Source organism: Strix aluco, chromosome 7 (assembly GCF_031877795.1).
Source record: "Strix aluco isolate bStrAlu1 chromosome 7, bStrAlu1.hap1, whole genome shotgun sequence".
Classification (NCBI taxonomy): Eukaryota; Metazoa; Chordata; class Aves; order Strigiformes; family Strigidae; genus Strix; species Strix aluco.
The window spans coordinates 38,212,258-38,240,230 of NC_133937.1; the positions used below are offsets into that span (position 1 = coordinate 38,212,258).

The window sequence follows — 27,973 nt, forward strand, 5'->3', positions numbered from 1 at the left end:
GTGGATAAAAAAAATAATTACTATAGAACAAACCTTTGACCCAGAGACGGATTAACACGTGTTTGTGTGTGGATGTATACTGACCGACTGTCTGAGTGAATGGGGCTCTGCAATTCATATTATCCCTTAAAATTTTTCTTAAAGAACTTAAGAATATATGTACACTATAAATGGGAGTTCTCTCTATGTAGTGTATTTAATATTTAAATATTAAGATGTGGAAGTTTTTCAGTAGCTAGTGTTAGTAGGTTCTTGATGCCTAAATAAATAATAACTTGCAATATGTGCTGACACGTGTTCATCCCTTGCTGGCAATTTGAGCAATAGATTGAGTGGTCAAGTCCCTATCTTCCTGATGTTTTTATAACTAAATACTCCAGTATATATAGCTGGTGTAACTTGTGTATGGTGTGGGTCTGAGCTCACTGCTGAAGCCTCATAAACAGGGTGTTGTAGCACTTGGGGTGCTGGTACCCTCCTGTAAAGAGTTAAGCTAGCCTGCAAGTGCTTGTCTGACTTAACTGAAGCGTGTTGAAATGGTGGAGTTGAGTGAAGTGGCTTTTGTTTTTTCTCATCTTGTAGATAAGCAAGGATAAAAGTAGTGCTGAGAATACGTCACCTAACGATTCCTCTGCTGGCCTTAACAAAGAAGAAGTATTGAAACTGCTTAGTATTTTTGAGTCCAGAATGTCATTCCTTCTCCTCCAATCCATTAAATTGTTAACGTCAACCAAAAAAAAAATTGGGTAAGTTGAACCTGGATCTGTGTGTGTAGATGTGATGCTCATCCATAAATCCATACAAACTATGTACTCCTAAGCATGCAAGAAAGTGTGATTTCTGTTCTTTTATGGAGTTGACTCTTCTGTATGGAGAAGGAGCTGAGAGACGCCTTGGCCATCGAAATTTTGCACGTGTTCTGTGGGTTTTGTGCTTAATTGAGGAAATAACCAAGAAACATCTTTACTGAGTGTGTCTAGGCAGCTTTTTCCTCTCCTCTTTCCTGATAGCAGTCCAGGACTGAGTGAGGAGGAGAAAGTCAGACTGGAATGGCTGTATTTAAATAGGAAAATAGTAGTTTGTAATCATTTCTGAAATGCACGGGTACAGTTATGAATCACTGATGCTTTATCATGCTCTGTGATATCTAACTTATCCTTTAGAGGATATAAATCCTGTGTGCTTCATAGCTATAAATTCACACACAAAGCAGGTTAACTTGTACTGCCATAAGTTTGCTGGCATAATTTTTTTTTAAATCAGACTGTTCGGGGAATGAGGTACATGTATGTGGTGTCCTTTATCTTCACCAACATCAGTCTTCATCTGTGACAGAGCACTTGAAAGTGGGGGAGAAACTACTGTGTACTGCTGGGCTTTTGATATATCTTGATAAAATATATTGGCGACAGCATAGTTTAGTAAGAAAAATACTTCAGGATAAATGTAGGCACATCAGTAATGCTGTAAACAGAGAGGGATGTATATGGGGAAGATACTGGCATTAAAGAATTTTCTAATGCCTAATGGAGTGCAGTGAAAACATAATCTTGTCTTGCTGCTGGGATTCAGAACCACCCTGGCTTCTCCTTTTTTGTGTTGACCTCGAAGTGCTGTTGGGATTAGGTGTGGCAGTGTAATTCCTTACACCAATGTTGGTCTGTTGGTTTGATTTGAATGTGTGAGGTGTTGCTTTTGGGATCCAGAAAATACCTTTTATTCCCTCAGCAGCAAGTGTGTTTGCAGAAGCTACAGCAGCATACTGTTGCTGTTTCTATTGTTATATAATTTACAAAACCATGGCTTTAGTTCTAGTATATAGTTCTAGAGCATTCTGTTATCATTGGAAGTGGTGTTAATGGTTTTTTAGATTGAAGCACTGCTGATGCAAGTGCTGTTCTGCTAAAAGTAAACTGAAATGATTTCCTGTCTGCTGAGAGTAGGAGACAGGTAAACAGGAAAACACGAGACAAGAAGAAAGCCCGTGTGCTCTCTTAGCAGTGGTTTAGGCACAGTATTAGGTGCTTTCACTTTTTAAAAAAGAGCTTCCACAAGGTGGCAATCTGAATATGTGAAACGCAGAGGATTAAAGTATAATTTGTTTGTAACCAAGTGGATGTCCCAAGGAATGGAGTAAATTTTTTTTAGCTCTGTTATAATATGGGTAATTGTAAAACCAAAAACTTGTGGGTGTTTTGTGGGTGTTTTTCCTCCTGTTTACTTTCCCATCATTGTCTCTCTCGAGTGGGGCTTTGTAGGGAAGATTCCATACAGGGAACCTGTTACAGTTTTAATATGAATACTGTGAAATAGGAGTGTTGCTGTAATGTGTTAAACCTTTTTTTAAACAAGGGTAGATTGAGGCTAAGCTTAAAACTAATTTTTTTAACCTTTCTAGTACCTTGTGTACGTCTTGTGTACATTTCCTCAGTTCTGCTTTGTAGAAGATGATAATGTTTGCCTTCTGTTTTAATGATAGGCTGAAAAGAGAGGAAATTGGAGCTCACAAATGCTATTTCAGTGTCTCAGATGCATTTTGGCAGAGAACAGGAGAACATGGTAATATTAATGTTTGATAGTGAAACTTCCAGGCTAGCCATAAAACTGCATGAAACCAGAGTTTTACCTTCTAAAAGTTAAATGCAGTTCAGCATAACTGAACTTGGCTATGTAAATTGGAGGAAAGAAGTAATTGAAAGTAATGCTTCGTTCTGGGAATTGTAACTTATCCTGGAAATACTTGGCATTTCAGTGGCTTTTTATTGACTACCTGTTCTGTTTAATAAATAAACCTGTCTGATTTCTGCCAAGTGTTAGGAATTTAATTTGCTTCACCATTTCTTGGTAATTCCTGAAGCATTTGCAATTAAACTGATGCTGCTTGCCCACATACACACCTAATTTATTTATAATACCAATGGCAGCATTTTTATTTTTCTTTTTTTCTAGTTTGTGTCATTTATGTATTAGTCTTGGACGTTACATGTAGCAGAGGAGGGGTGACAGTGCTGAAGCAGACAGCACATGGGTGATAAGTGATTTGTGGTATTTGTCAAATGGAGGAAATTGGTGGGAGCTTAGACTGCAGCCCGGCAAAGGAGGAGAATTGCTTTTGTGGAGAGATATTTAATTACTCGAGCGTGTCCAGAGAAGGGCAGCGAAGCTGGTGCAGGGTCTGGAGCACAGGTCTGATGGGGAGTGGCTGAGGGAACTGTGGGGGTTTAGTCTGGAGAAGAGGAGGCTGAGGGGAGACCTCATGGCCCTCTACAACTCCCTGAAAGGAGGGTGCAGAGAGGGGGGATGAGTCTCTTGACCCAAGGAACAAGTGCCAGGACAAGAGGGAATGGCCTCAAGCTGTGCCAGGGCAGGGTCAGACTGGCTCTTAGGAAGTATTTCTTTGCAGAAGGGGTTGTTGGGCGTTGGAATGGGCTGCCCAGGGCAGGGGGGGAGTCCCCATCCCTGGAGGGGTTGAAGAGTCGGGTTGACCCAGCACTGAGGGATCTGGTGGAGTTGGGAACGGTCAGTGTGAGGTTCATGGTTGGACTGGAGGAGCTTCAAGGGCTTTTCCAACCGAGATGATTCTGTGATTCTGTATTGAGTGTGGAACTGTCTCTGTTGTAGGGAAACAGCTTGGATGTGTGGATCAGAGGGAACAAGGGCAGAGTGTGGGCTTCAGACTTGAACAGGGAAATGATGTCCATAGCAGTTTGGAGGGGAGAGCTCGTGGCAGGGGAGCAAACAGGGTGTGTCTCCCAAGCGCTCAGGTGCCTGTCTGTGTTTGGCATCATCGGATTAGACACTAACTTAGACAAAAGCACAGAGTTGTGGCATGGAGACCTGGATTCGGAGGGTTTAGAATGTGATGTGGGATTACAAGTTCATAAACCAGCCAGACTGGAGCTGAATAAAAATTGGAACATTTTATCTCTCCTGCAGTATGAACAGGCTCTGACTGCGGTGCCGTGAAACAGCAGGAGCTGGAACTGAGGAAATAAGACTCAAATCAAACGCCAGCCATGTGGTTTTACATGGATAGGCATCAGTGTTGTTACTTAATAATTGTTTTGATAATTTGCAGAATAAAATGTGGTCAATAGCTTGTACTATCTGTTTTCTTTTTAGCGGCATTAATGAAGAAGAAGTTGTTCTTAAAACAAACAAGCAAGTTTACTCCCTGCTGTTGCGTGCAACTGCTAACAAAAGTATGACTCTGCTGGAACGAATAGAGGTAATCCTAAATTTACTGGAACAGCTGACTCAAAGTAACGAAGCTGGTAACGGAGGAACTCAGTGACTGAAATGCTGCTCAGCAGCAGAACCAGTGCCTTGCTCTGCATGGGATCAGCGGCAGTTTTTCCCATGTATTTGTATTTATTGAAGGTGATAATATCACCTCCAGTGTTAGGCTGTACGTCCAGGAAGGAACAGGATTTCCCTTTTATATCCTGCAAGAACTCTGTAATAGTTCAGTTACTGGTGTTTCTTTGAAATGCCAATTTGGGGGTCTGGATAGAAACGTAACAATTTTTTTTTGTTGGAGGAATTCACGATTTTTCCTCTTGCAGGTAATGGGCTTTGCAGTGATAAATGTTTTGCATAAAAATGTAATCTCACAGTTGCTCTGGTTTGATATTTAATGAAATCTACCTTGTAAGCAAGGCTTCACTGGAATGCTTTAACCAGTAACGATGAACCGAAGTTGTACAAGGAAATTTCTGTTGAATATGTGGACACACTACTTTGATTACAGTTACTATCCTGCACAAAAATCTGTGCCTTTCTAGCTTTGATGAAAGACTCTTGCAAGTATTAGCCATCACTGGGACTTCATTTATGCCAGAAAGTGAATGGTTTTAGCTGTGTTTGAATTGATCAAGAATAGTATTATGTTTTTCAGACTTGAAACTGTGAATAAATGAGAGCATATTTTTAAATAAAAGTTTATTTATTAAATATAAACTCACAAATGGGCCTATCTTGCTTTTATTGGTTATGACCCTCATCAGAGAAGCAAACTGCTCAACAGAATTAAAACTATTTGAAAGGCAGCAGGGGCTGGAAAAAATCTGTAAAATCAGGACTAACAAATGAGTGTAGTCCTAATCTCAGCATGTGAGGACTCTGCTTTTTGGGAATATGTATTATTTAAAGGTGAAGTTCTCAGAAATATAATACTTGATATCTTAATATTTTTCTACAAATAAATGTGGTTCATTAGTGTATAATAACACTATAAACATACTGTTTATTTACAGGTATTAACAGTTTTTACATGTGTGTATGCATAAATATGTATTTTTCTTTCAGTCTTTCTATATTTAATAGACAAGCAGTGAATTAACTACTTAAGCTGCTTGTTTTGATAGAGAATGATGCCTTTTTGTATGGGGCATGTTTTCACCCAGAAACCCTCAGTTTGTAGCAATTTCTATCCTGGCAATTTAGACCTGGTTTTACAAAGTGCATCCTTAGATCTGCCTTCAGCTGAAACCTGATGTTTCTGATGCAACCTAGAGCACAGATGCACCCAAGAGAAGCAAAACCACCTTGTGAAATGATGAAGGATGACAGGCTTTGTTTGTACCTCCTCTGTTGCGTCTGATTTTGAATGATGGATTTGAAACAGAAGGCAGGGGGGTGGCTTAGGCTTCTGTGTCTTTTCCTGTGTTCTACCCCACCCTTGCGTTTGGTGAGGTCCAAGCTGCAGAAAAATGAGCAGCAGGTTTCTGAAGTAAGATAGCTAAAAGCACTCTGCTTGAAATTGTTATCAGGAAGCCTGCCAAGGGTGAGGGGTAGAAGAAAAAAATCTCTTCAGAGCAGAGCTGAGGGGTGATTAAGCAAGGGCTGAGATCAGTAACAGTGTCTCAGGTATGGAGAACAGAGAGAGATTCCTCTGGTTAGAGAAGGGTCTCCTGATCTGCTGTCCTCCTGGGACTGAAACAGGTGCCAAAATGGGCTTTTTCAGAAGAGATTTTGCCTGCCTGAATGCATTTTACTGGCATTGCACTGCAGAGCTCTGTGCTGAAAGGCAGTGCTTTCTCCTGAGAATCTGAGGGAGCAGGCACCGTTTAGGGAGGGAAGGGAACGGGGTGGAGGGGCAGTAGGCAGCACTGGGGAAGTTCTGCCATTTCAGGAAAAAAAAAAAAAAATCCCTAAAATAAGTGCTGTAAAGAGTAGTTGGAAGAAAAGAGCCTTTACATCTTCCCCTGTCCTACTGATTTAGGAGCAGCTGCCAGCAGAGATACCTGTATGTGCTGCAGGTTCTTAGTGTTTGGCACAGCACTGTCAGCCAGCTCAGGAGAAGAGCCTCAGCCTAAGCCCTGAGAACCAGCAACAGTCTCTTCCTGTGATCTGGGGGGAGTTGTGTAACCTCTTCTTGTTTCCCTGTAACCACATGGAAGTGATATTTGACAGTACTTCACCAAGTCACACACAATAGATCAGGCCTGTAACCTGCCAGATTAGTTACTAATAAAAGTCTTAAGCCCTCTCTGGTTTATAAATGCTGTAGTGGTTGGGTAAGACTCAGCCTCTGTGCTTGAACATCTCTGGTTTCTTAATGACCGGGGCAGCTGGGAGCATGGTCTCCCCCTCAGAGCAGCATGTGTGTGCAGGGCACAGGCTCATGTGGGGCTCTGGAGGGTGGTAGTGAGTAAAATACAATATGCTACAGAATATTGTGTGGATCTCTAAAAAGATTAATTCCTGAGAACTGGGTGCTAATAGTGGTTTGAGGTGTGGAAGGGTTCCTTGGCTAAAGACCAGCCAGGCCTCTATGTCAGCTGATCAGGCTGGAAAGGGCTAAAAAGCCATTCAACTGTGGCAATTCTACCCCCTTTTCTCTTTTTACTGAAACAGTTGCTGCGAACCAAGCTCTAGAGCTGCTGTTTTTCACTGACAAACAGGGAGTAGGTCTGAATTTCCGATCCCAATGTCGTGTAGGCTGAGTCACAGCCAGTGGTTGTGTGGCCTCCAGCACCTGCCCACTCTGCCTCTCCCCTGGCAGTTCCAGTCCTCCATGTTCCCTTTGGTTTCACAGAATCATCCAGGTTGGAAAAGACCTTGAAGCTCCTCCAGTCCAACCATGAACCTCACACTGACCGTTCCCAACTCCACCAGATCCCTCAGCGCTGGGTCAGCCCGACTCTTCAACCCCTCCAGGGATGGGGACTCCCCCCCTGCCCTGGGCAGCCCATTCCAACGCCCAACAACCCCTTCTGCAAAGAAATACTTCCTAAGAGCCAGTCTGACCCTGCCCTGGCACAGCTTGAGGCCACTCCCTCTTGTCCTATCACTTGTTCCTTGGGTCAAGAGACTCATCCCCATGTTTGCTGCAGGTGAGGAAGGCAGACACTCTCTGATGCAGCAGATGCAGGGCAACTGCAGATCCTGCTCCAGCCCTTTGCGGTCTCAGTTTTATATTGTTCTATTAAATCGGATCAGTCCGTGTGACTGGGCGGTGATGGCTACAGCCAACTCCTGCTGGAAAGCCATGTAGAAAGAGGTCTGACATTACAGCGCTACCCCACTGAAGCTGAATGTTCAGCAACTTAACTTCAATTGCCTTTTTTAAAAAAAAAGGGGCAAAGTCAACAATTGCTGCGTAATCATTCCCTCCCTTCTTTCTCCGGGGCCTGTCTACGCGGGCCTGCAGCTCCATCCCGTTGCCATAGCGATTCTGGTATGCTACAGGATGATGTTCTTTAACGATGAAGTTTTCCTCCCACTGTTCAACATTATCTTCCAGCAATTACGATACTTCGGAGATTCTATTTCATCTCAAGAAATTGAACTGCTTTATAAAGCAAAATGGTTGTCTCACTGTGCCCAGGCTGACTGATGACTTCACACACGCAATTTGAAATTCCTTCAGTTTATATTAACATAATTGGGTTCAGATTAACTCTTATTCTAGGTATGGAGCATCTTCCCTAATTGGAAATTCAGGTCATATACTCTGAATTAAGCTAATAGAAACGTACAGCAAATGAGGATTTCTCTGTTACTCTGTGAACCTCAGCACTATACTAACAACATGAATGACTTTCATGAGGATTAGAATTGAATATATTATGATTTAAATCTTTTATGAATTTCTCAGCATTACGAGGTAGCATTAGTGCTAAACAGGATTACTTTTTCTCCTTTCACCGATAAACAATTAAAGCATAAACCACAGCCAAAACAGACAACTCTAACACCATTATTAATGATGATAAGCCAGTTTATTTCTCTGTTAATAATCCTCCTTCATTACAGGAACAGAAACCAAAAACTAATTTTTTAAAACCCGTACCGTAAGGATATTGAGTGGCAATAGCTGATCTGCTATTAGCTCCACACAGTGCAGCTCCACTGCAAGAATTGTCCTATTCCACCGAGACTCTACAATCACCATTTTCATATAAATATTTGAAAAGCAGAACAATGAACAAGGAAGCTTTACCACAGAAAATACTTCAGTGTAAGTATGCTTTTCTTCTACAAAAGAAAAAGATGTGCACATAAAACTGATTCTACAGAGAAATGAAAACCTGACCCTGTGTGCCAGGAGATACCTGAGGTGATACATTGAACTGATTTCAATACGCTGCTCCGACGCAGATTAGCCTCTCACAACTAGTTTTCAAGGAATACGCACATAAAATATGCTGCACACACGAGAAAAGGGGAAGAGCTAGATGCTTTAAGAGATGCTGGACACATTCTAGATTTCTTAGATATTTAGATGCAAGCTTCTCACACCAGGCCCTGACAAGGACAGTGTTGCATATTCCTGAAAAATACCTTCTTGCAGGACAACAGGTCTGCAAAACAGAAAAACCTTCTACAGCACCACATTCGCCTTCAAATGCTTCTTGCTCTTACTCAGGCAAACAGCAGTTCTGTAGATGAAGCACGTTTTGGATCCCAGCGGCAAGGGCCTGGGGAGTTGGACTCTCTGCAGTACAGCTCACTGGGATTCCTGCTGCTTCCATCGCTTCCGCCGTTGTTGGCCCAATAGCAGCAAACTGAAAGGACGTTATTTACTGTTAGAACAGCGCAGGCAGATGTGGCATCAGCTCTTGCTGGCTACTCAGGTACGTATCGCAGAATCCCAGAATCATCCAGGTTGGAAAAGACCTTGAAGATCCTCCAGTCCAACCATGAACCTCACACTGACCGTTCCCAACTCCACCAGATCCCTCAGCGCTGGGTCAGCCCGACTCTTCAACCCCTCCAGGGATGGGGACTCCCCCCCTGCCCTGGGCAGCCCATTCCAACGCCCAACAACCCCTTCTGCAAAGAAATACTTCCTAAGAGCCAGTCTGACCCTGCCCTGGCGCAGCTTGAGCCCATTCCCTCTTCCTCCTTCTCTGACACTGTGTCAACTTGCATGGCTGAGCTTACTAAACTGTACTCACCATCTCAGCTTGAAGATTTGCAGTATTAAAAACCACCTATCAGTTGAGCTACTTGGCAGTTACTTAGGCAAGATGATTATTTACCTCGCCATTACAAACATTTAAAGTTCTTAGTCCCACAAAAGTGAGAGGAATTTCAATATATCTCAGCCTGATTCAAGCAAGAACTACTCACACCTTCACATCACTAATGGAAAATAAAGCCTATACCCAGTGGAGACTGGGTGAGTCGGGGAAAAAAATTCTAGGTGAAAACAATTACTTTTTTAAAAAAAAGACTGTCAGCTATATAATAACATTTGTATTTGCTAGCTATGTGTTTGGTGTAACCTGATTTTCAGAGAAATAAACACAAAAGAGAAAATGAAGGTTTGTGACAGGTGTAACAGCTTTCCAATCTCTCATTCCCCCACACCAAAGTTACCCCCTATTGTATTTCACCACTTTTAAAGAGAAGATACCTTGATATGGTTGATAAAATGCCCTGAAAGCTTCTGAATGTGCTGGAGGCAAAATTTGACACCAGATGGACTGAAGAACACGACACTTGCTGGAATTCCCTGAATAAAAGGTAACCATAGGTTGGCATAGATTACTCACTGTTCCAGCAGCATATTAATACACTTTGAGATAAATCCCTTCAACTGTCTCTATATGGACATGAAGTGGTTTTGTTGATGAGCAACAGCAGTTAAGCCAACGGAAAGGGCTTCCTGCGGTGCAGACAGGCTGCCAAACCCCCTTTCTACCACAGAATGCTGAAATTCAGGGGTGACTTCAACCAAATACTTTGTCAAACAAGCGCTTGCTGATAAAGGCAGCAAGTTATTTCCCCAAATCCATTTCCATCTATCTCAGTTCTACACATAATCTCTGTTTCCCAGCTCATGTGGTTCACCCTGAATTCTGCTGTCCTGAGATGCTCTGGCAAGGATGAAATGTTGCCTTAAAACTGCAGACCCCTGGAAGGGCTTTCTCTCTCTCAGGATAAGCCTGCCTTGAGAGAGCAGCAGCAACCTTCTGTAGCCAAAAGAAAACTGCAAAATTCTGTCTGGAGTGAAGGTCCCAAGCTCCTGAGCTCGTGGACCCAAAGCACATGCTTGCTTTATCATGATTTTCTGTCTGACAAGAAAGATACACTCGTTCCACTCAAACTACATCTGTTGTTATTTTATAGCGCATGACTTGGAAGCTAGTCTTAGCTCACAGAGGCCAGAATGACAGTTTAACACAGTGCTGTTCATTGTCTCACAAAGTGCTGAACACTTGTCATTCTGTGTCAGCTCTCCACACACTAAACATATAACCACAATATCATCAGTTAAGAACAACTAAAAAGCACGAGACACATTTTAACAGCTTTACACTGAAACTAACATCTAATTACAGCAAACAAGGAGTTCCATAAGAAGAGTTCAGAAAGTTACAACATGCGTATGTACTATTGACTAACTTTTATAGCTGCTATAAACTAAATATGGTGGGGATCAGATCTGCAACACCCACCGAGGAACACCAGGATACTCCATGTATCAGTCAGACTGCCCGTGCCATAACCTTTTAGGACCTCTTGAAATAGAACTTTAAAATCAATATGTAATTTAACAAGACATTAATGCACAGATTTGAAAAAGAGGTGCAACATGCTCAAGCAGGCCAGGTTTCTGTAAGAAGGATTTTGAATAAAATTAATCCTACGTATCATGTAGGCTCCTACAAATGGAAAATTCAGAGAGCCAATCTTGAAAAAATAAAAGCAATTATTAGTACCTTCAAATTTTTCTCTATTCACTGATCCTTGCTTAATGACATTAGAGGGTTTTAAAAAGAGAAAACCATTAGTAATTCTAGCAAATACATCTCAGTACACTTCTCAACAGCATGTCACCTGGAATTCTAACACTTAAAATGAGATAATTAATACATTCATAGATTTGATAATCAGAGAAGAAACACTGAAACTATGTAGGGCAGATTACTCCTGAATTCTGATTTGTAATATACAGCAAAGATGTCCAGTGACATTTCAATTGCACTAATAAAAATTAGTAATAAAGCTGTTCAACAAATATCCTCTCTAAATGTAATTTCTGACATGGTATTACTTAAAAAGCAGTCTTGTCCAGCTCAAAGGAATAAACTGAATATGTAATTATATATGCAGTTATTCTGAACGTACATAAATTTTGACAGTTAGACAAAACGTGAAAAGTTTTGTTTTCTTCTTCAAACGGAGGCATTGTGTCTTTTAGGCTCGTTTATAATTGCCCTAACAAGTAACTGAGAGACTATCTGAAACTCCTCCTAAAGGATTTTCTTGGTCATCATCAGGGAAACAAAACAAGCAGCCTATGCAGGATGTTCTTGTATCCCCACAAGTATCATTTACAGACAGCTGAAAAAAAGGAGTATATTCTGCTAGGTATTATCATATACCTCCAAAATTCTCAAATTACATCAGCATCCAATACCTGCTGTGAGAAATAACTGCTCAAAGATTCTTGCAAGTCAGTGTGTTGGGTTGTTTGATAAACAGTAAGGCTTTCCAGAGGTACACCTGGAATCAGGATATACATTCATAATTAAACAGGGTTTCATTAATTTCTGTTCATTAAGTAAAACACTCTCAACATAATAACTGCACTTAAGTGTACTATTTTTGGCTAAAAAAATACAGAAAAAATTCTGTGAAGGATTTGTAGGTATTTCTACAGTTGCGAGATATCCTAAAGCATCTGTAATCAGAGGACCTCGAAGCACAGGGGAAAACTGGCAAGTCCTGCAACATTTCTGTGAATAAGTTACCTGTCACCTCAGAGAAGGGAACCCAAGTGAAGAACAAGGCAAATAACCTTGCTCATGTCACGCTACAGCTCGTTCCCAGAGCTGTGGGCAGCAATCCAACCTCCAGTTTTTATTCCCATCCTCTAACTTCTAGCCAACACAATAGCAAATTCAATTTTTACTTATTCAAATGTGGTTTAGATACAACTTTTCTCATAACTGACTAATTAAAATGAGGCTCCAAGGGAAGTCCAACCTTTTTCTCTAAGTGCTGTAGGAAGTACTTCCCTTTTCAGGGCTCCACAAGGAAAAAGAAGAGCTGAGGAATCAGGTTTCTCTCCTGTAAACACACAAACAAGAAATTTAATTAACTTATCTTTTTAATAAAGAGTAAACAATACATTTAATACATTTTAAAGGTATCAAACATTAAACACTGCAGTAAATGCCACGTGCTCCACCACAGACACAGCCCTAAGATAACTGAAAACATCTGCAGTGCAACTGCATCCACAATTCAGAGGACAGAGGCTACTTAGCATGTAAATTAAAAAATATTCCATAACTATAATATAAATACATTGGATAAAAAGATCTCATGAAAGATAAACTGCATTTCTATTCCCCTTGCCATTCTACAAAGAAAAAAAAACTACTGTGCAAGTTATCTCCTCCTCCTCCACAGAAACACAATCTTCCTCAATTTTTCTATTTAAAATCTTAGTCCCACTCAACAGCTCTCTCTGTATAAAAGAATGTTCAGGCAGACAAAGAACAGGACAGAAATATTGTGCTGAAGAGCTTCAATCTATCTTAAGGAGACCTTAGAGCGGCCTCCCAGGACTTAAAGGGGCTACAGGAAAGGTGGGGAGGGACTCTTGATCAGGGGTGTAGGGATAGGATGAGGGGTCACGACTTTAAACTGAAAGAGGGCAGATTTAGATTGGGTATTAGGAAGAGATTCTTCCCTGTGAGGGTGGTGAGGCCCTGGCACAGGTTGCCCAGAGAAGCTGTGGCTGCCCCCTCCCTGGAAGGGTTCAAGGCCAGGTTGGACAGGGCTTTGGGCAACCTGGGCTAGTGGAAGGTGTCCCTGCACGTGGCAGGGGGGTGGGATTGGATGATCTTTAAAGTCCCTTCCAACTCAAACCAGTCTGTGATTCTATGATCTGAAACTCTATTTTCTTACTTCCCCAAAGAAAAATTATTCTACTTCCACTGCTAGGGTGGAACTGGATATCGCCACTTGCTCTTGTCCTTTAAAATGGAAGTCACCTCCAACTTTAATTAATGTTACATTGCCAACATGTGAAAGGCCCTTTTGGAAGGACCTTTCTGATACACAGCTGTTTGTCATTTAACTCCCACAGCTTTTGTATTGTTCTAATATGTTCTCAGAGGGGTAAACAAATTCTGCTTAAAAAATACCAGCAGGTAACAGCATTCCTGTTGCCACCTCTCGGGTTTACACCTCCATTCCCGCAGCCACCCTGTCCCTGTGCACTCTGTGGGCACCCACACACCAGAGAGGGGAAAGGGCAAACACTGACAATACCCAGCACGTGGTGAATGCAAACACCTGGCTTGGAAGAAGGAAACAGCACTGACTATATGCGATACTCAATAATTTGCTAGGTTTAGGGCTTAAACTAATTGTTTTGGAAAGTCTTTCACCACTCGATTTTATCTAATAAAAGTGAATATTGACACTGTGCAAAGTTAAAGAGCATTTTAATCGAGGAAGAATTAGATTTTTAGATAGGGATTTAACAGCAGACTTATTTTGCACAGAGTTTACCTTTTCTATAAATAACAAATACAGAGAAAATGTCAAGATTAAATTCTACACAGCTGCACGCCGCTGCATTCATCTTTCAAAATAAATGAGAGTTCCTCAACACATTATTTTATTACTAATTCACATGTTTAAGAGACGACTACTAGAAAAATAAACGCTTTTTTTTTTTTTTTAAGTGCTGGAACTAGACTCTTGGTTTATAACAGTAAGCATCAGAGATGTCTCAGGGTAAAAAAAAAAAAAGACAGCATAGTAAAAATCAAATGGAAAGACCCTCATAGGAGCCAACACAGATATATCTGACTGTCCTAACTGTACACTGAAGTTTTATTAGAAACCATAGATATGCTTGTAATAAATTACAGGAAGGAACACTGAACTTGGGAGAGAATGTAAAAGAGATTTTAAAATAGTAAGATAAAACCTAAATATTTCAGCATTAATCCTGCTACAAGTCACATCAGTTAATTGAAATGTCAATGTGGCATCTCTAAAGAAACACTAATCCTTTTTGACTTGTGTTTACAAAGCACGGAATTTCTTAGTAGGCCTGAAGAATACAGCAAGCATTGGCCCCAGTGGTATCTGCTACTTCGGTACCCAACACAAATGTTACACTGTAATAAAACCAAAAAAATATTTGCCTTGGAAAGAGAGTAAAGCTAGCTAGCTAGTTAAGGAGTAAATTCCTTTATTTTCCCAATCACTTAAGTTGAAGTGGGTACCAAAGCACAAAAGGTGAGTAACAACAGAAATATTGTTGCTTCAGATTTTATTTTTATTCTGACAATAAATTCTAATGATAGAAAAAATTTAGAGCTATTCTCTTCATTTACTTATCATTTTATGGATAAACAATAAATATATACATAATAGGGAACATGATGTAATTTAATCTGTACTGCAGAGGTTGTTATAAACCACTTGATAAATTGAGAGTGCATAAATATGCACAATCCAATAAATCACTGAGTATGACTGTATTTATCAACAACAGGCAGTCTCCAATGATTGAAATCCACTGGTGGGTTATCAGAACGGAAGGCTATTCAAAGGCAGTTGGATAATGGAAGTGCTGCAGCACTGTGTTAATTTAAACAGCCTGCTGGCATTCTGGGATGAGCCACCCTTGGGACACTCTGTGTAAAAGGCTCCTCTTTCCCAACCGTGGCTACCAGAAGGTGCTGCTGGCTCTGGACTGAACTTCAGTGCCCTCACCAGAAAGTGCTGTGCCCCATCCATCTCCCTCTGTGACTGCCAGCTCCTAACTCACCCTGCAGGAGTGTGCAGGCAAAGGGGGAACGGCCACAGGAGCCAACACGCTCACAGGTAACAGGGTCTGTGAAACAAGCAGCTCCCAGGAGAGCTGGAAGAGCCAGGACGACCCTCCACTGGACTGAGAAAATAACCAAGAAGTTGTTATGATGCAGTAACCGGACCACGCACAGGCTCACCAAGGAGGAATTTTTCCACCCATCTACACCCATCGTTTCCTTTAGACCTGAGCCTAGGTTTTTTTCACATTCATACAACAGAAGAGACAGGTATTTTTCTCGTTTTCCTTCTCAAAAATACCCCTCCACTTGCAAACTGGCAAACATTAATTTGTTACCAGAAGTAGATTTCCTAGCACTAAAAAGCCAGCTAAGACCTTTGTTTTAAAATATCTGTTGAAGAGTAGATACGGGTTATGCTTCACTTACGACATTTTTGTGTTGAAAATTTCCTTTTTAATTTTCAGAATTTATTATTTAATCTTGTGTTGGCAACTATCATTTTTATCATGAAATACTCCGTATAGTTAAAATTTTATTTGCCAGTGAATAAAAGCACTCTGCCCATAAAAAAACAGTACTTGCCAGCTCCAATCACATTTTCCTTTTACCTATGAATCTCTGCTACTACAGACTTTGCTAATCAACAGTCTCTTTCATATCTAATGTTATGCCTAACAGCCAAAATTAACCTGTCAGGGTTCTTGACATCATTTCCACTAGTGAAGCCCCTAGCACTGTACTCAGCAAGTTCATCAAGTGTGGTCAGCAGATGGGCTTTTAAACCAGCAGATACAATAATTCATCCAACATCTAGAATAATTGCACTGACTGTCATTTGTTTCTCCGATGAGCGTTAGCCAAAGGCAGACTATTTAACTTGAATAACATGTTTTTTCAAAGCGTTGGTCGTTCTCTGGTCAGTTAGTGGACGCTGCATGAGCCGCTAGATGAAGGTTTCTGTGTCCCTTTTTAAATTTGGGGCAGAAAGTCCTTCAGTGAAGGACATCATACCTTTGTATCAGACTGAGAGCTACCCTCTAATGTCACTGTGAGGCTCCCCTGTACAGCTCCCTGTGTCTCACATGAGCGGGGACGCACCCCAGGTCATATAAAAGTCCAGAGAAGAATCTGCCAGGATGCTGCTGAGATACTGAACCTCAGGTGTGATTTTCATCTGGCACAGAGGTTATTTTAGCTTATTTAGATTATTTTAGTTTCAGAGTGCCTGGGGACTAATTCTGCTGACTTCTTTTGATAACTGTTCCTCTCAGGCGATGCTCACACAGACGCTTTGAAGGCAGCATGCACCTCAGTCCGGGATCCCCTGAACACCACCACCTGTGCCAGAAGCTCTGAGGTCAAACTCACTGCACTGGCAGCTCCTGCTTCTGACATTTTTCACCCAACTTCCATAACCCAGGCTGTACAAAAACACAGCCTTTTTTTTTTCACAGCTTGTACCGACCCATCCACTCAAAAAATATTCAGCCCCTAAGCCTAAAAATGTTTCTTATAGTATTACTATTGGAAATTTTAACAAATTACAGTACAAAAAGAATTAGGAAATAGACTAACTACACTTTTAAAATTACCCAACAATCTGATAATACATTTAGAAGCAGCAAATAAATCAGCATTACAGCTTCAACCATAACGAAATGGTTAAACAAAACATTAACCATCATCTTAACTAACCCTTCCTTCAATTTCTTCAAAACCACTCTCCTTTGGTGCTGAAAAATAGATTCCTCTGCAACTACATCTTCATTCTGAGGAAGGGAGTTCCCCTTATCTACTCTGAACCATGCCATGGTGAAAAATCCCCAGCATCAACTGGTGTGAAGCAAGGAAAGTCAGGTCACCCAAAGCTCACAGAGAACCAGCACACCTATAGTCACAATCATTTAAATCTTATGATTACAGCAATTCTTAGGAATATTATGAATATATTCTTATGAACATAGCAATTTCCAATCATTACAGCTCAGATCTTTTAGCGAAACAATACTGTGTCTACTGGGTCACATAGTATTATTAATCAATTACAGAGTCGAAGATTTTATGTAAATTAATATTTTGTATAGGTATTTCAAAGTATTTTTAATCATCTTTTAGAGACATCACCCACATTCTCAGAAGTTGAATTCACAGGTTCTACATATAAGAGATATATGCAGTATGTACTTCACTTCAGTGTACACTTGATTTCATTTATAGGAAATTCTGTAACAATGGAAGCTATATTAGCTTAAGTAGAATATTGTAGATACTTACTTGAGCAAATATATTCAGCTAATTTCTCAGCATTTCCAGACTTTTCTCCTTGTGGAATAAGACCAATGTCTTCCACTATGACCAAAAGCAACAAAGAAAAACATTGAAATCAATGAGAACAATTCGGATTTACTATCACAGAAACATGGGTTGAAAACAACTTGATCCACACACACAAATACCTCTTTGAAAAACAAAAAATCAGAGCCTTTGAAGGAACACCATACTACGAAACATCCGATTTCGGTTCTAGAAAGGCATATTTGAAAAAAGTACAAAAGAAGAATTTTTGGGGATAGTTAAGCTGTTTCAGAGAGTTTTTAACCTCTCGTACCTGAAGCAGTGAAACAGAAAGCACTGACTCTGCTGAATGGGATGCAGAGCCTGGCATGGTTTGGTTGCAGGTGTTTTCCCAGTGAGCATTCCGCTGTTCTTTGTAGTGAAGGCTGAAATCCTATCAGAGAATCTGAGAGTGTAACACTGGTCTTACTTAAGGAAGTGAGTAGGGAGAGGATGAATTCCAGAGAAGTTGCTGGTCTAGTGAAAGGTGTCCCAGCCCGTGGCAGGGGGGTTGGAACTAGATGATCTTTAAGGTCCATTCCAACCCAAACCATCCTGTGATTCTATGAATTTGGGACTTGATTGACTTAAGTTGCTTGTTAGGTGACACTGGTTGGTGACCCAGTGTTGTTACCAGCCTGCCTGAAAAAATAGGCTTTTTATAGAGGTAGCCTCCTTATCCAAATTATTTTTGGCCTCGAAGCAGAAAAACATCACGGCTTTTAAAATTCTCAAATGCTAAGTCTTTTCATAATATTTCCCATGTGGTTCAGTGGAAGCTACAATGCATTTTTACAGTAACAAAGGCTTTCACAAAGTAAAATCTACACTGCATTTTTGTTATGCACCGAAAATACATATTGCATCAGATCAAAACCAGTGTCAAGAAAAATAAAGCAGCTGCCCCACTGAAGGCAGCAGGATGTAAACTGCTGCCTTCCGTTCAGCAAATGCCTCACAGGAACACTGAGGGAATGAAGGGCCAGAGCATCTTACTTCATACAACCTCAGACAATCACACTGTAAGTCCTTTCATCCAATTTAATTTCCAAAGTGAATGAAAAAAACCCCACATGCAAATTAAGAACAAAGATTTTTTTTTTTTACCAAATTTTTAAAGTCGATATTGTCACATTACAATGGAAGTAATGAAAAACCAGAAGCTAGATCCTTAGCTGAAGTAAGTATGTATAGTTCTAATGTGTATACAATTACCTGTTTTCAAAATAATCCATTTATAAAACTTACCCACATTTTTTTCTGAACACCCTTGAATAGCAGCTAATATTCCAAAAATTGTACTTACAAGACAGATTTATCTAAGACTTCTATTTTTAAACCCCAGCTTACCTAGAGAAGCTGTAGCTTTTCCAACCACGTACGCTGGTTTGGTATTCCATCTTTGTTTAAGAGATTTTGACCAGGCTGAAAAACATTAAATTAAATTTAAACACATGGCAACAAAATATGAATGTTAAATGAATATTTGGACTCCTAATCTACACTTACAGATGTTTAATCTACAAATACAGCAAAATAATAACAACTAATACTCCGTTATGTATTTCAGCAAATCTGGATATACAAAATGAATTTTTAATGTAATTTTTTCATTGTGTAAATAGTAGTCTACAACATGTTTTTAAAAGCCTAATTTGAGTAAACAGTTCTTAGCTGCTTTTGTTAAGCAGCATTTTTAATGCACACTTGCCCTATGCCAGATCACATGCAACTTGCAACGTTCATTTATATTTTGGCATTAAGCACTTAAAAAAGCATCAAAACTTGTAGGAAAAAAACAGCACATAGTACATACAGGGAGATTTAGACATACAAGCTGGCAGTTTAAAATTGAAGACGGGCAAAACCCAAATATAATCTTCTACGACAACAAATAAAGTGGTAAAAATCTATATCAATGCATTACAGTACTCTATAAAGCAACTCTTACACAAGAAAAATATAGAAACTGATTGTATTTTAAAAATACACCAAAAATAAGTTATCAGCTCAGAAATAAAATGTACCAGAGACCAAAATAAAATCACCAAGAAATGGTTTTCTTCCTTCAGGCAGTAAGTATGTTATATTACACTTCTTGGACCCAGCTACCTCATCCCTACGCCTGAAATCCTAATGGCTCAAAAACAGATACTCGGTTACTATCTTGTCTGAAAAACACTACATCATAGGACACCAAGTTCCTTCCCAGTATTCTAAAAAAAAATTAATTAGAAATAGAGACTAATATAACAGTAAAAAAAGATCAGAGGGAACTATTCTAAAGAAGGAAAAAGGTAGGGATTGATTAGCTTTGAAATAGGAACTAAAGACTCATATTATTGATTCAAACATGTATTTCAGCAGCTCCCAAAAGCCCTACTTGAAATTAGGAATGAACTCTAGGTAAGAGATTACATTTGACTAAAAATCCTAAAACACAGCCCTCTGCTGTTGAAAATGCTAAAATAACCTTACTCACGAGTGTAACCTTACTCACTGCACATTGATTACTATGACGACAGCCCAAACATGGAGCTGATGAAGTAATGATAGAATTTAAGTGTACATAGAAACCCAGAGCAGAAGTTATCACTTAGCATAAGAATTTAGAAGACTTTATAAGGATTTGATAGATCATTGGTATGGTAATTTCTATTTAGCACTCTGCAGGATTCTTACAACTAATCTGTTGGCTTTTATGTATCACCGTTTCTTCACCGCTTTTTAGCAAATGCTTAATTTACTTGAGGAATTTTACGTTCAAGACAGAGAAATTTTTTTCTGCAAGACTTCATATGAATAATATAGACACAGAAGTAACAGTGGCCAGTTTCTACAACATGCTCCTCTCTTTAAGGGAGAAAAGCAGTAAGCAAAACTAGGCACTGCAGCAAAATATTCCTTATGCATGAGTTTCTGTTTACAACTGCTTTTAGCATCAGCGAAGATAACCACAACCAAGAAAACCCACACTAATTACTAATTTGCACCAAAAGCTTTCCTTTCATTTCTAACTGCATAAATGTGGAAAATCCAACACTCAATCCCTTAAAAACTCAATTTAGTGTGAGGCCTTCTGATGCCAAAAGAACTATGAGATAAAGCGTTTTTAAAAAAGGCATACTCCAAACACCTACTGGTGAATGAAATAAAATTACAAACTTCACAAAATACCGAAACAGAAAGACCAAGGAATGTACTTACCTTCATTTTTACTATTCTCTTTCAAACATATCTTGATGGCTTCTAAAGCTCTTGGACTGGTAAAAACTAGGCCTCCATAACATTCTGGATGAGAAAGCTACTTATAAACAGTAAATTTAAGAAGTAAATTGAAAAAAAAAGGAGTAAATAAAATTAAAAACTAAGTTGATCAATTCTTTATAATCTTGTGAAGAACAAAACAGCTTCAATAAATATCTGAAACTGAAACAGGCAAATATTTAATTAATATCAGTAGCCAGAGTATTTACAAGAGAAATGTGTAACAAATCTCAAATTCAGAACAAAACTTGGACAGATTATATTAATTCTGAGAATCTGTAGGAATAGACAAGGATTCCCGCCACTAAAATGAGCTGGATGGATGGGCGAACAACATATGAGGTACTTACAAATTCATACAAGAGAAATTAACTGTTACTCCAAATAGTAACACAGAGGGTCCTACCCAGACAGCTCCTTGCTCCCTGCCCCCTCAAAGAACAGTTAAGGTTACTAACAGGCTCTCAAAGGTCAGCACCAAAAAAAGGAAAAATGTTCTTGGATCACTTGTAAATGCAGATCATGATACATTCAAACACCTAACAAAAGTCTAGTGCTGTTGGAGATTGTCAATAAAGGAAACTTGCCTCAGAAAACCTTTTCAACTTTTTAAAATGAAATACATTTATTGAAGAATGAGTAGAACGAGAACAGCAATTATGCAATTGTATTCCATGTAATTAGGAGATGCTGTACACAATTTCAGTACGATGTAAGGGTGAACCTCAGGGAAACTTTACTTGTCACTACAGTTTGATAATTTTTTGTCATGACAAAATGCCCCAATACCTGTAACTATCTAGGGGCCATCAACCTAAATATGAATTCTATCTCACCAACTTAATTCTTTAACCAGTATGGGCAACATACTTGATGTTTGTATACAATATTGTATTGTGTACACCCGTGTTTGTGGAAACACAGAAAGAGGTACCACAGGGCATTATTAAATCAAGATAAGACACGGCGTCTTGGCAACCGTGGCCTAAATTCTGTTGAAAATAAGACAACTGAAATAATTTAAAACTTACCTTTTCAAATAGGCTTTCAAGAGAGACAAATTCAAATGACAAAACTGGAATCAAAGTTGCTTCAAATCCATATAATCCTAATTCCTATCAAAAAAGGTTTACAGCTCTTGAAACAGAGTTCAAACAGTAGCTTTTTCTTTTTCAAAGAATTGACTAAGTCAGCATAAATATTTCTTTTTACTAAAGTAAAATACAAAGGAATCTTATTTGCTTTTACTAGAGAACCTAGTTTGGTTTTGTTAGTTATTTAGTATTACAACATAATACTAAAAACCAACAGCTATGGAACTGAGGCCTCCTACATAGCTACTGCAGAGTTACAGTGTACACCAGCACATAACTGCAGTCCCTAAGTGTCAAACAATCACCTAGTCCTGCAAATATTCCTGTACCCACATGAGTAAAGGCAACAGCAGAAAGTACTACAGCAACAGGAACATTTTTTGCAATTCTATCTTTGCTGAGAGCTTTAACAGTGAACTCAATACTCATGCCCCACAATTAAAACACTTCTTTCAGTAACGGCAAATTTTCTAGCATAATTTTTTTCTTAGCATAATTTCAGACATGCACTCCCAATTTTTATTAAGCACATTTTTCACTTGAAATAGTTAAATTCATCTATCTTACTGAATGCATGATACTATTATTTTATAGTGAAGTGACACAATTGCTTACATTTTTTAAAGTTTACTCACCTTAATATATGGATCTGGTCCTGAATCTTTGTCTTTGGGATCCTTCAGCAACAGAACCTTCATTATTTACCAAATAACTACACAAGAACTCTGAAACACAATAATGGAATTTATCTAAATTAGATCTAGAGGACTTTCTACTGAACAGTGACTTTAAGAGCTCAGCTTCAAAGAAACTGGGTTGCTAACAGTTGCACTGCTCCCTATACAATGAGTAAGCAGTTAACGTACATTCTCTGGACATGAATACCCACCCTGATAAGACCAACAAATAACATGCTGCCTTTAGATAATACTGCTTAAGGGAGAAACTATAATAAAAGTCATCAAGGAGAATCCATTTTAAAGGAGAATATTTTGTAAAAGAAGTAACAAACCCTACAATGCAATCATGTTCAGCAACGTAATAAGCTCCTACCTATAAAAACTTATTCTATTCTATTCATTTCCACGCTAGTTTTCACCCTATGCTCATCATAATGAGTATGCAAGGGCTTATGTATCATGCAATTTAATTTGATGCATTTGGGGTCTCACCCTTTTCATGGGGGAAAACATGTGCAGGGCAGTGTTTCAAAATTAAAAAAAAACCAAACAAACATATGCATGTGTATATACACACATTTATACATCTGAACATAATAGATATAGTATTCATGTGCCTTCTTTGATATATCTATAGTAAACACGACAAGGCTGAAAAAATACATTCTGCCATCAAAATGGAAGATCATAGTTCTCAGTTCCTTAAAAGTTGACTTTGGTGCTGAATTCAAAGCCTGTTACAACACATAAGCAAACATACCAAGCATCAAAGTAAACAAATACAGTAACACAAACAAACAGAAATCCATTCTCTAACTGCACATTTACCTTAATTATCTATGTGCTACTCTCCTGATAGATGACATACTATCAAATTATCTTTAAAATGAGTAATTATGAATATTCAAATGTACAGAACATCTTAAATGTTATTCATTTGCATGACATGCATTGGAATACTCAAAACTTCAAAGACAAAAAACAACCTGTTCGGACAAAAATGAAAAGAGAAAAGACAAAAGGCAGCTTTAGACAACACTGGACAAAACAGGATCTGGTACAAGTACCCAAAGCTCAGTGTCCCACATTCATCTATAGCCAGAGCACTGCAAAATACAGGTGGTGAAAAGGGCACCAAAAGCAAACCACCCCCAGGAACTCAATATCAGTGCTACTACATTAATTTTGTGGATTTTAAACTTCATTTTTTTAATCTAGGTTTTAAAATGGGGTATCACAATGGAGGTGTCTGATTCTGAACATCTTACCAGTAGACATGGAAGTGCTTGTTTCCACAAGATGCCCAGCACTCAACATTGACACAAAGGGAACTGGTAGGGCTTTGCTGTTCTGGAATACCAAGGCCAGTGAAGTCAAAGGGAACGACTAGAAGCGCACACAGAAGAAGAAACAAGGACTTCGTCGAGGGCTGTATTCTCAAAAAGCGTAATTCTCACTGGTCCTGTCCATGGCTTTCAAGAGCCTCCCTCCCAAATACTGTTGATCATCCAGTTTCTAGTAGCTTGAAGGAGGTAGGGCTAAGTGACTTTTCTCAGTCACTTTAACATCGTAACAGTCTTCACTTCAAAAATCCAACATTCTTGTAAAAACATACTTTGCGCATAGCTCTTTGTAGTATAGATTGTTGTTCTGATGTTACTAACAATCTGTACTGTAACTCCACCTTCAGTGTTTACGCTCTGAGTATGATACGCTTACATTTCTAGTACTCTTAAAGTCTAACAGCACCAAGTAAAATGAGGTTAACTCTAACCTACCACACCTTCCTATTTCCAAACTATATAACGTTTAATAACATTATGAAGTCATCAAAATGTAAATGTAAGGAAAATGTCTAAGAGAAGACAAATTTGACCTAGGGAATCTGTAAGTTTGCGTATTCGTGAATAACATGTATTTTGATCTGCTTTTGGTTTTATTGCTGACAAAATTAGTCTCTTTTTCTGCAGCCATAAACCTCTCAGACCGTTCTGTTCCTTCTGCCTACGTAGTTCAGGCAGGTTCACACAGCTTTGGTGAGAGGTGTGAGCAAATGAAAACTGGTGGAATATCCCCATTTCCAAACGCCAGGTCCTCACCCCCAACGCTTTCTTCGCACGTGTGCCCCACCCCTGCGTACACACCACCGTGAATCAAGCCAAAATACCATCGGAACAGGCAGGCGGAAGGCAGACAAGGTCCCAAAATGGACAAGCACACGAGCACATTTCCAAACCAAAAATATGCCAATATACATTCAAAGGGAGAAGAAGTTAAAACTCAATTATGGATTGTTTTTGGGGGAAAAACATTCAGACAAGTTTTCATAACTTGCTGAAATGATGCGGGGGTCCCACTGCACTGGGAATGGTAAGAGAAATACAGTATTTTTACTGGTTTAGTTGTGTCCTTGAGATGTTACTAAGGAGTGCCCTACAAATGACTGAAATACAATTTTTGAAATAGCTAGGTTTCTGCTAAGTAACTTCAAGTCAAGAATCCTGACAAACATTCCTCTTGAATCAAAGAGCATTACGAGAAAGCACATAAGACATGCAGCTTCTCTGGTAATTTTTGATGTATTCTGAGCAAAGTACTTAAAATACAAAGATATATTTTAGATATCTTCTATATTTTATCTATAAATTATATCTTATATATTAAATTAAGAGAGGTATGCACAAACATCTAAACAACCATTAAATATTTCTATGTAGAACAATGAGTGGCTTTAGCAGAGTCCAGCAGTGCTCAATCTGTATCTGGAAAACAGAATGATCTTGTCACAGTTTAACCCCAGCCAGCAACCAAGCCCCAGCTACTATGAAGAAAATCCACTCTACCCCAGCCAAAACCAGCACAAACCTTAGTAAGTTTTACACCACCAAGTCTTTATAGGATGACGCTGCTGGCCACCCACTTTGGCTCACTAAACAAGCACTTTGTTTGCCTGAGCACCAGTAACAACCCTGCAGAGACTGTTCTTCAAATGTTCAAAAAATACCATTTAAAACCCATTAGTCTTGCAAACAGCTAATAAGAGGACAACAGGTTTTTTGTCTGGAGCAACCAGACACAAAGATGAAGAAAAACTTGTCAGTCTGAGGTCTGGGAATCATCTAATTAGCTCTGATAACAAACTACAAGAGCGACTGGAGTGTCTGAGGCATTACATCATGACTGAAGACTAAAACCAGTTTGGTGCTAATTTCTGTGTCCACATTACTTAAGTCCACCTTACTTAATTTAGAAGAAGGGAAATTTTAGGTCACATTGCATTTTCAGAATATTATCCTTACAGACATAATTGGAATGCTTCCCATTCACAGCATCACACAGTAAAGTTCAACATCCTGTGCCTTCAATTAAAGCATAAAGCTGATTACAATGTGTATCTCTAGGTCCCTGCTATTAGTACAGTAAAAATGAGCAATGCTCTCTCATATTAAAAAAATCTTTGCAGATTTTTGATATACAACATCATACAGAAAGAACGTGTCTGTGGGTCACTCAAATTTCATTTGAAAAGCTGTCCCCAAACTAATTGCCAACTATCTTTAATATGGAGGACAACTTGTAAAAAAGAAATAAATGGGTCCTTTTGTTTCTTGCTGCTAAGTGGCACTGAGAGCTGCAAAATATATTAAGCTTTCCTAATACTATTCTGATTATAAGCAACCGTATGGGTCACACAAATAAGGCTTGATTGCAAAGTGCAGAGGGAATTCTCTACTCCATCATAAATAAAAATGGAGATGAATTTTGAGATCCTTTTGAAATATTATTTTTAAAACAATCTCTAGATATTCCTGGGCTAGGATTTTTGATGCTATGCATTTCTTACCAATATTCTTTTACTATGATTAGATGGGGTTGATAACCAGAGAAGAAAAAAGCCTACCTCTAAGGCTTGCCATGAAGTGTGGTTCAGAAATCTACCAAATTCACTGATAATGTAATACATCTATCATCAAGCATCAACAACAGATTTGAGACTAATTCCTACTATTTGGGTGTCTACGTCACAAAACTCAACAGCAAAGGACTCAGACCCTTCTAGTACATCATGGATTTTTACCAAAAGCAATGTTAGTAATTAGAGTTATTCTTGACTGACACAGTTTCAAAAATAATATGGAAAACTGTATATAGATACCAACTGCATCCCCACAGAGGCAGTTCTACTGCAGCAGTAAAGGGCTTTGACAGTTCATCTTTGTCCACACTGAATTCTTTCCCTGTGTATCAGTATTCATATTTTGGCAATGACCTAAGTGCTCCCAGAGCAGACACAGCTCTCAACAAATAATACAGAAATAAGCAGACATGCTTGATACTTCAAAGAGACATGCAAATTCTAACCTATTTGGTTTGTATTTATAAAGCCAAAATTAGATCCCAAGCCCTGTGCCTTGCACTTCTGGCCGGCAATAGTGAATGCCCAACACTCTTCTTCAAATGATCTCAGTAACACCTACCTTTCTTCATGAACTAGACATGAAGACTTAAATAGAATATGGTCCACATGAATGAGCTCAAATGTTAATGGCCACCTCTATACTTTGTTTTCTCAACACATTTTCCTAATTGATAATTTTATAAAACCCACATTCACATTGTGTTTACTGTATTCTACCTCACTGACTTTTCTGTTCATTTGTCTGGTATTATTTATAACTAGTCTGGGAATTAATTTTTAAAGTAAGCTGTAAGCACTTGATTCGTTTTTTAATTTGGCTTTCAGTAAGGACACTAATGTCATAGATGCTCAGGACAGATTTTTAGGCCCCCGTACTGTATTTCAGCCTCCGTTTGGCTCTTTTTTCTTTACAACATAACTGACAGGTTCAACAGCAGCAGGCCAAGGACAGAGGTGGTGAGGGCTGAAGAAACGTGAGGACACTGCTTGTAGGGAAAAACATTTTGCTTGCCTTTAAACAGAGGATGCTTCAGCAGGGTAGGGAGCAGCAACAATTAACACGCACCTACGCTTCCACGTACCGTTTTCAAGCGTATTTGGAGTCCCGATGCCTTTCCCAGAACACTCGTGTTTCTTTTAAAGCAGGTGACAGCACAAAAAGGGAATCGCGGGTTTTAGGAGGGAGGAGCGGGGAGGCCCGGGACGCGCCCCCCGCTCCTCAGAGGGGGCCGGCCCGGCCCCGGGCACCCTCCCCGGGCCTCCCGCCCAGTGACCCACCGCCATCAGTCACCACATACCCCACGTCCCGCCTGGAGAGCGGTGCTGACCCGCTGCAAGGCCTTTCCACCCCCCGCCCCGCGCTACTCCGGCCCAGGCCCGGGCCCTGCCGCGCTCTCCTGGGCCGCCCTGAGCGGGCAC

General features: G+C 39.5%; 2 protein-coding genes across 7 annotated transcripts in view; one reads left to right on the forward strand and one right to left on the reverse strand.

Moving 5' to 3' along the window:
* Window positions 1-4,967, forward strand: part of EDRF1 (erythroid differentiation regulatory factor 1) — a 28,354-nt gene extending 23,387 nt beyond the window's left edge. For 2 of the 4 annotated variants that reach the window (XM_074831510.1, XM_074831514.1), the window contains 2 exons: window positions 583-746; window positions 4,123-4,967. In XM_074831510.1, the coding sequence (XP_074687611.1) occupies window positions 583-746; window positions 4,123-4,294 (336 nt within the window). In that variant the 3' untranslated portion in view covers window positions 4,295-4,967. The other 2 variants (XM_074831511.1, XM_074831512.1) reach the window with 2 other exon arrangements.
* Window positions 4,968-8,203: 3,236 nt separating this feature from the next.
* Window positions 8,204-27,966, reverse strand: UROS (uroporphyrinogen III synthase). 3 transcript variants are annotated; one of them, XM_074831518.1, is made up of 11 exons: window positions 27,853-27,966; window positions 27,637-27,688; window positions 22,591-22,680; window positions 21,893-21,976; window positions 20,802-20,898; window positions 18,945-19,019; window positions 17,535-17,609; window positions 12,445-12,528; window positions 11,876-11,961; window positions 9,866-9,964; window positions 8,204-9,011 (listed from the first exon to the last, which is right to left on the reverse strand). In XM_074831518.1, the coding sequence occupies exons 3-11, from the start codon at window positions 22,651-22,653 to the stop codon at window positions 8,865-8,867; spliced, it is 810 nt and encodes a 269-aa protein (XP_074687619.1). In that variant the 5' UTR covers window positions 22,654-22,680; window positions 27,637-27,688; window positions 27,853-27,966; the 3' UTR covers window positions 8,204-8,864. The 3 variants fall into 3 exon arrangements, with proteins under 3 accessions (XP_074687619.1, XP_074687618.1, XP_074687620.1); XM_074831517.1 differs by having other exon boundaries at window positions 27,637-27,862; XM_074831519.1 differs by lacking the exon at window positions 8,204-9,011 and having other exon boundaries at window positions 9,876-9,964; window positions 11,841-11,961; window positions 27,637-27,862.
* Between the last annotated feature and the right edge of the window lie 7 nt (window positions 27,967-27,973).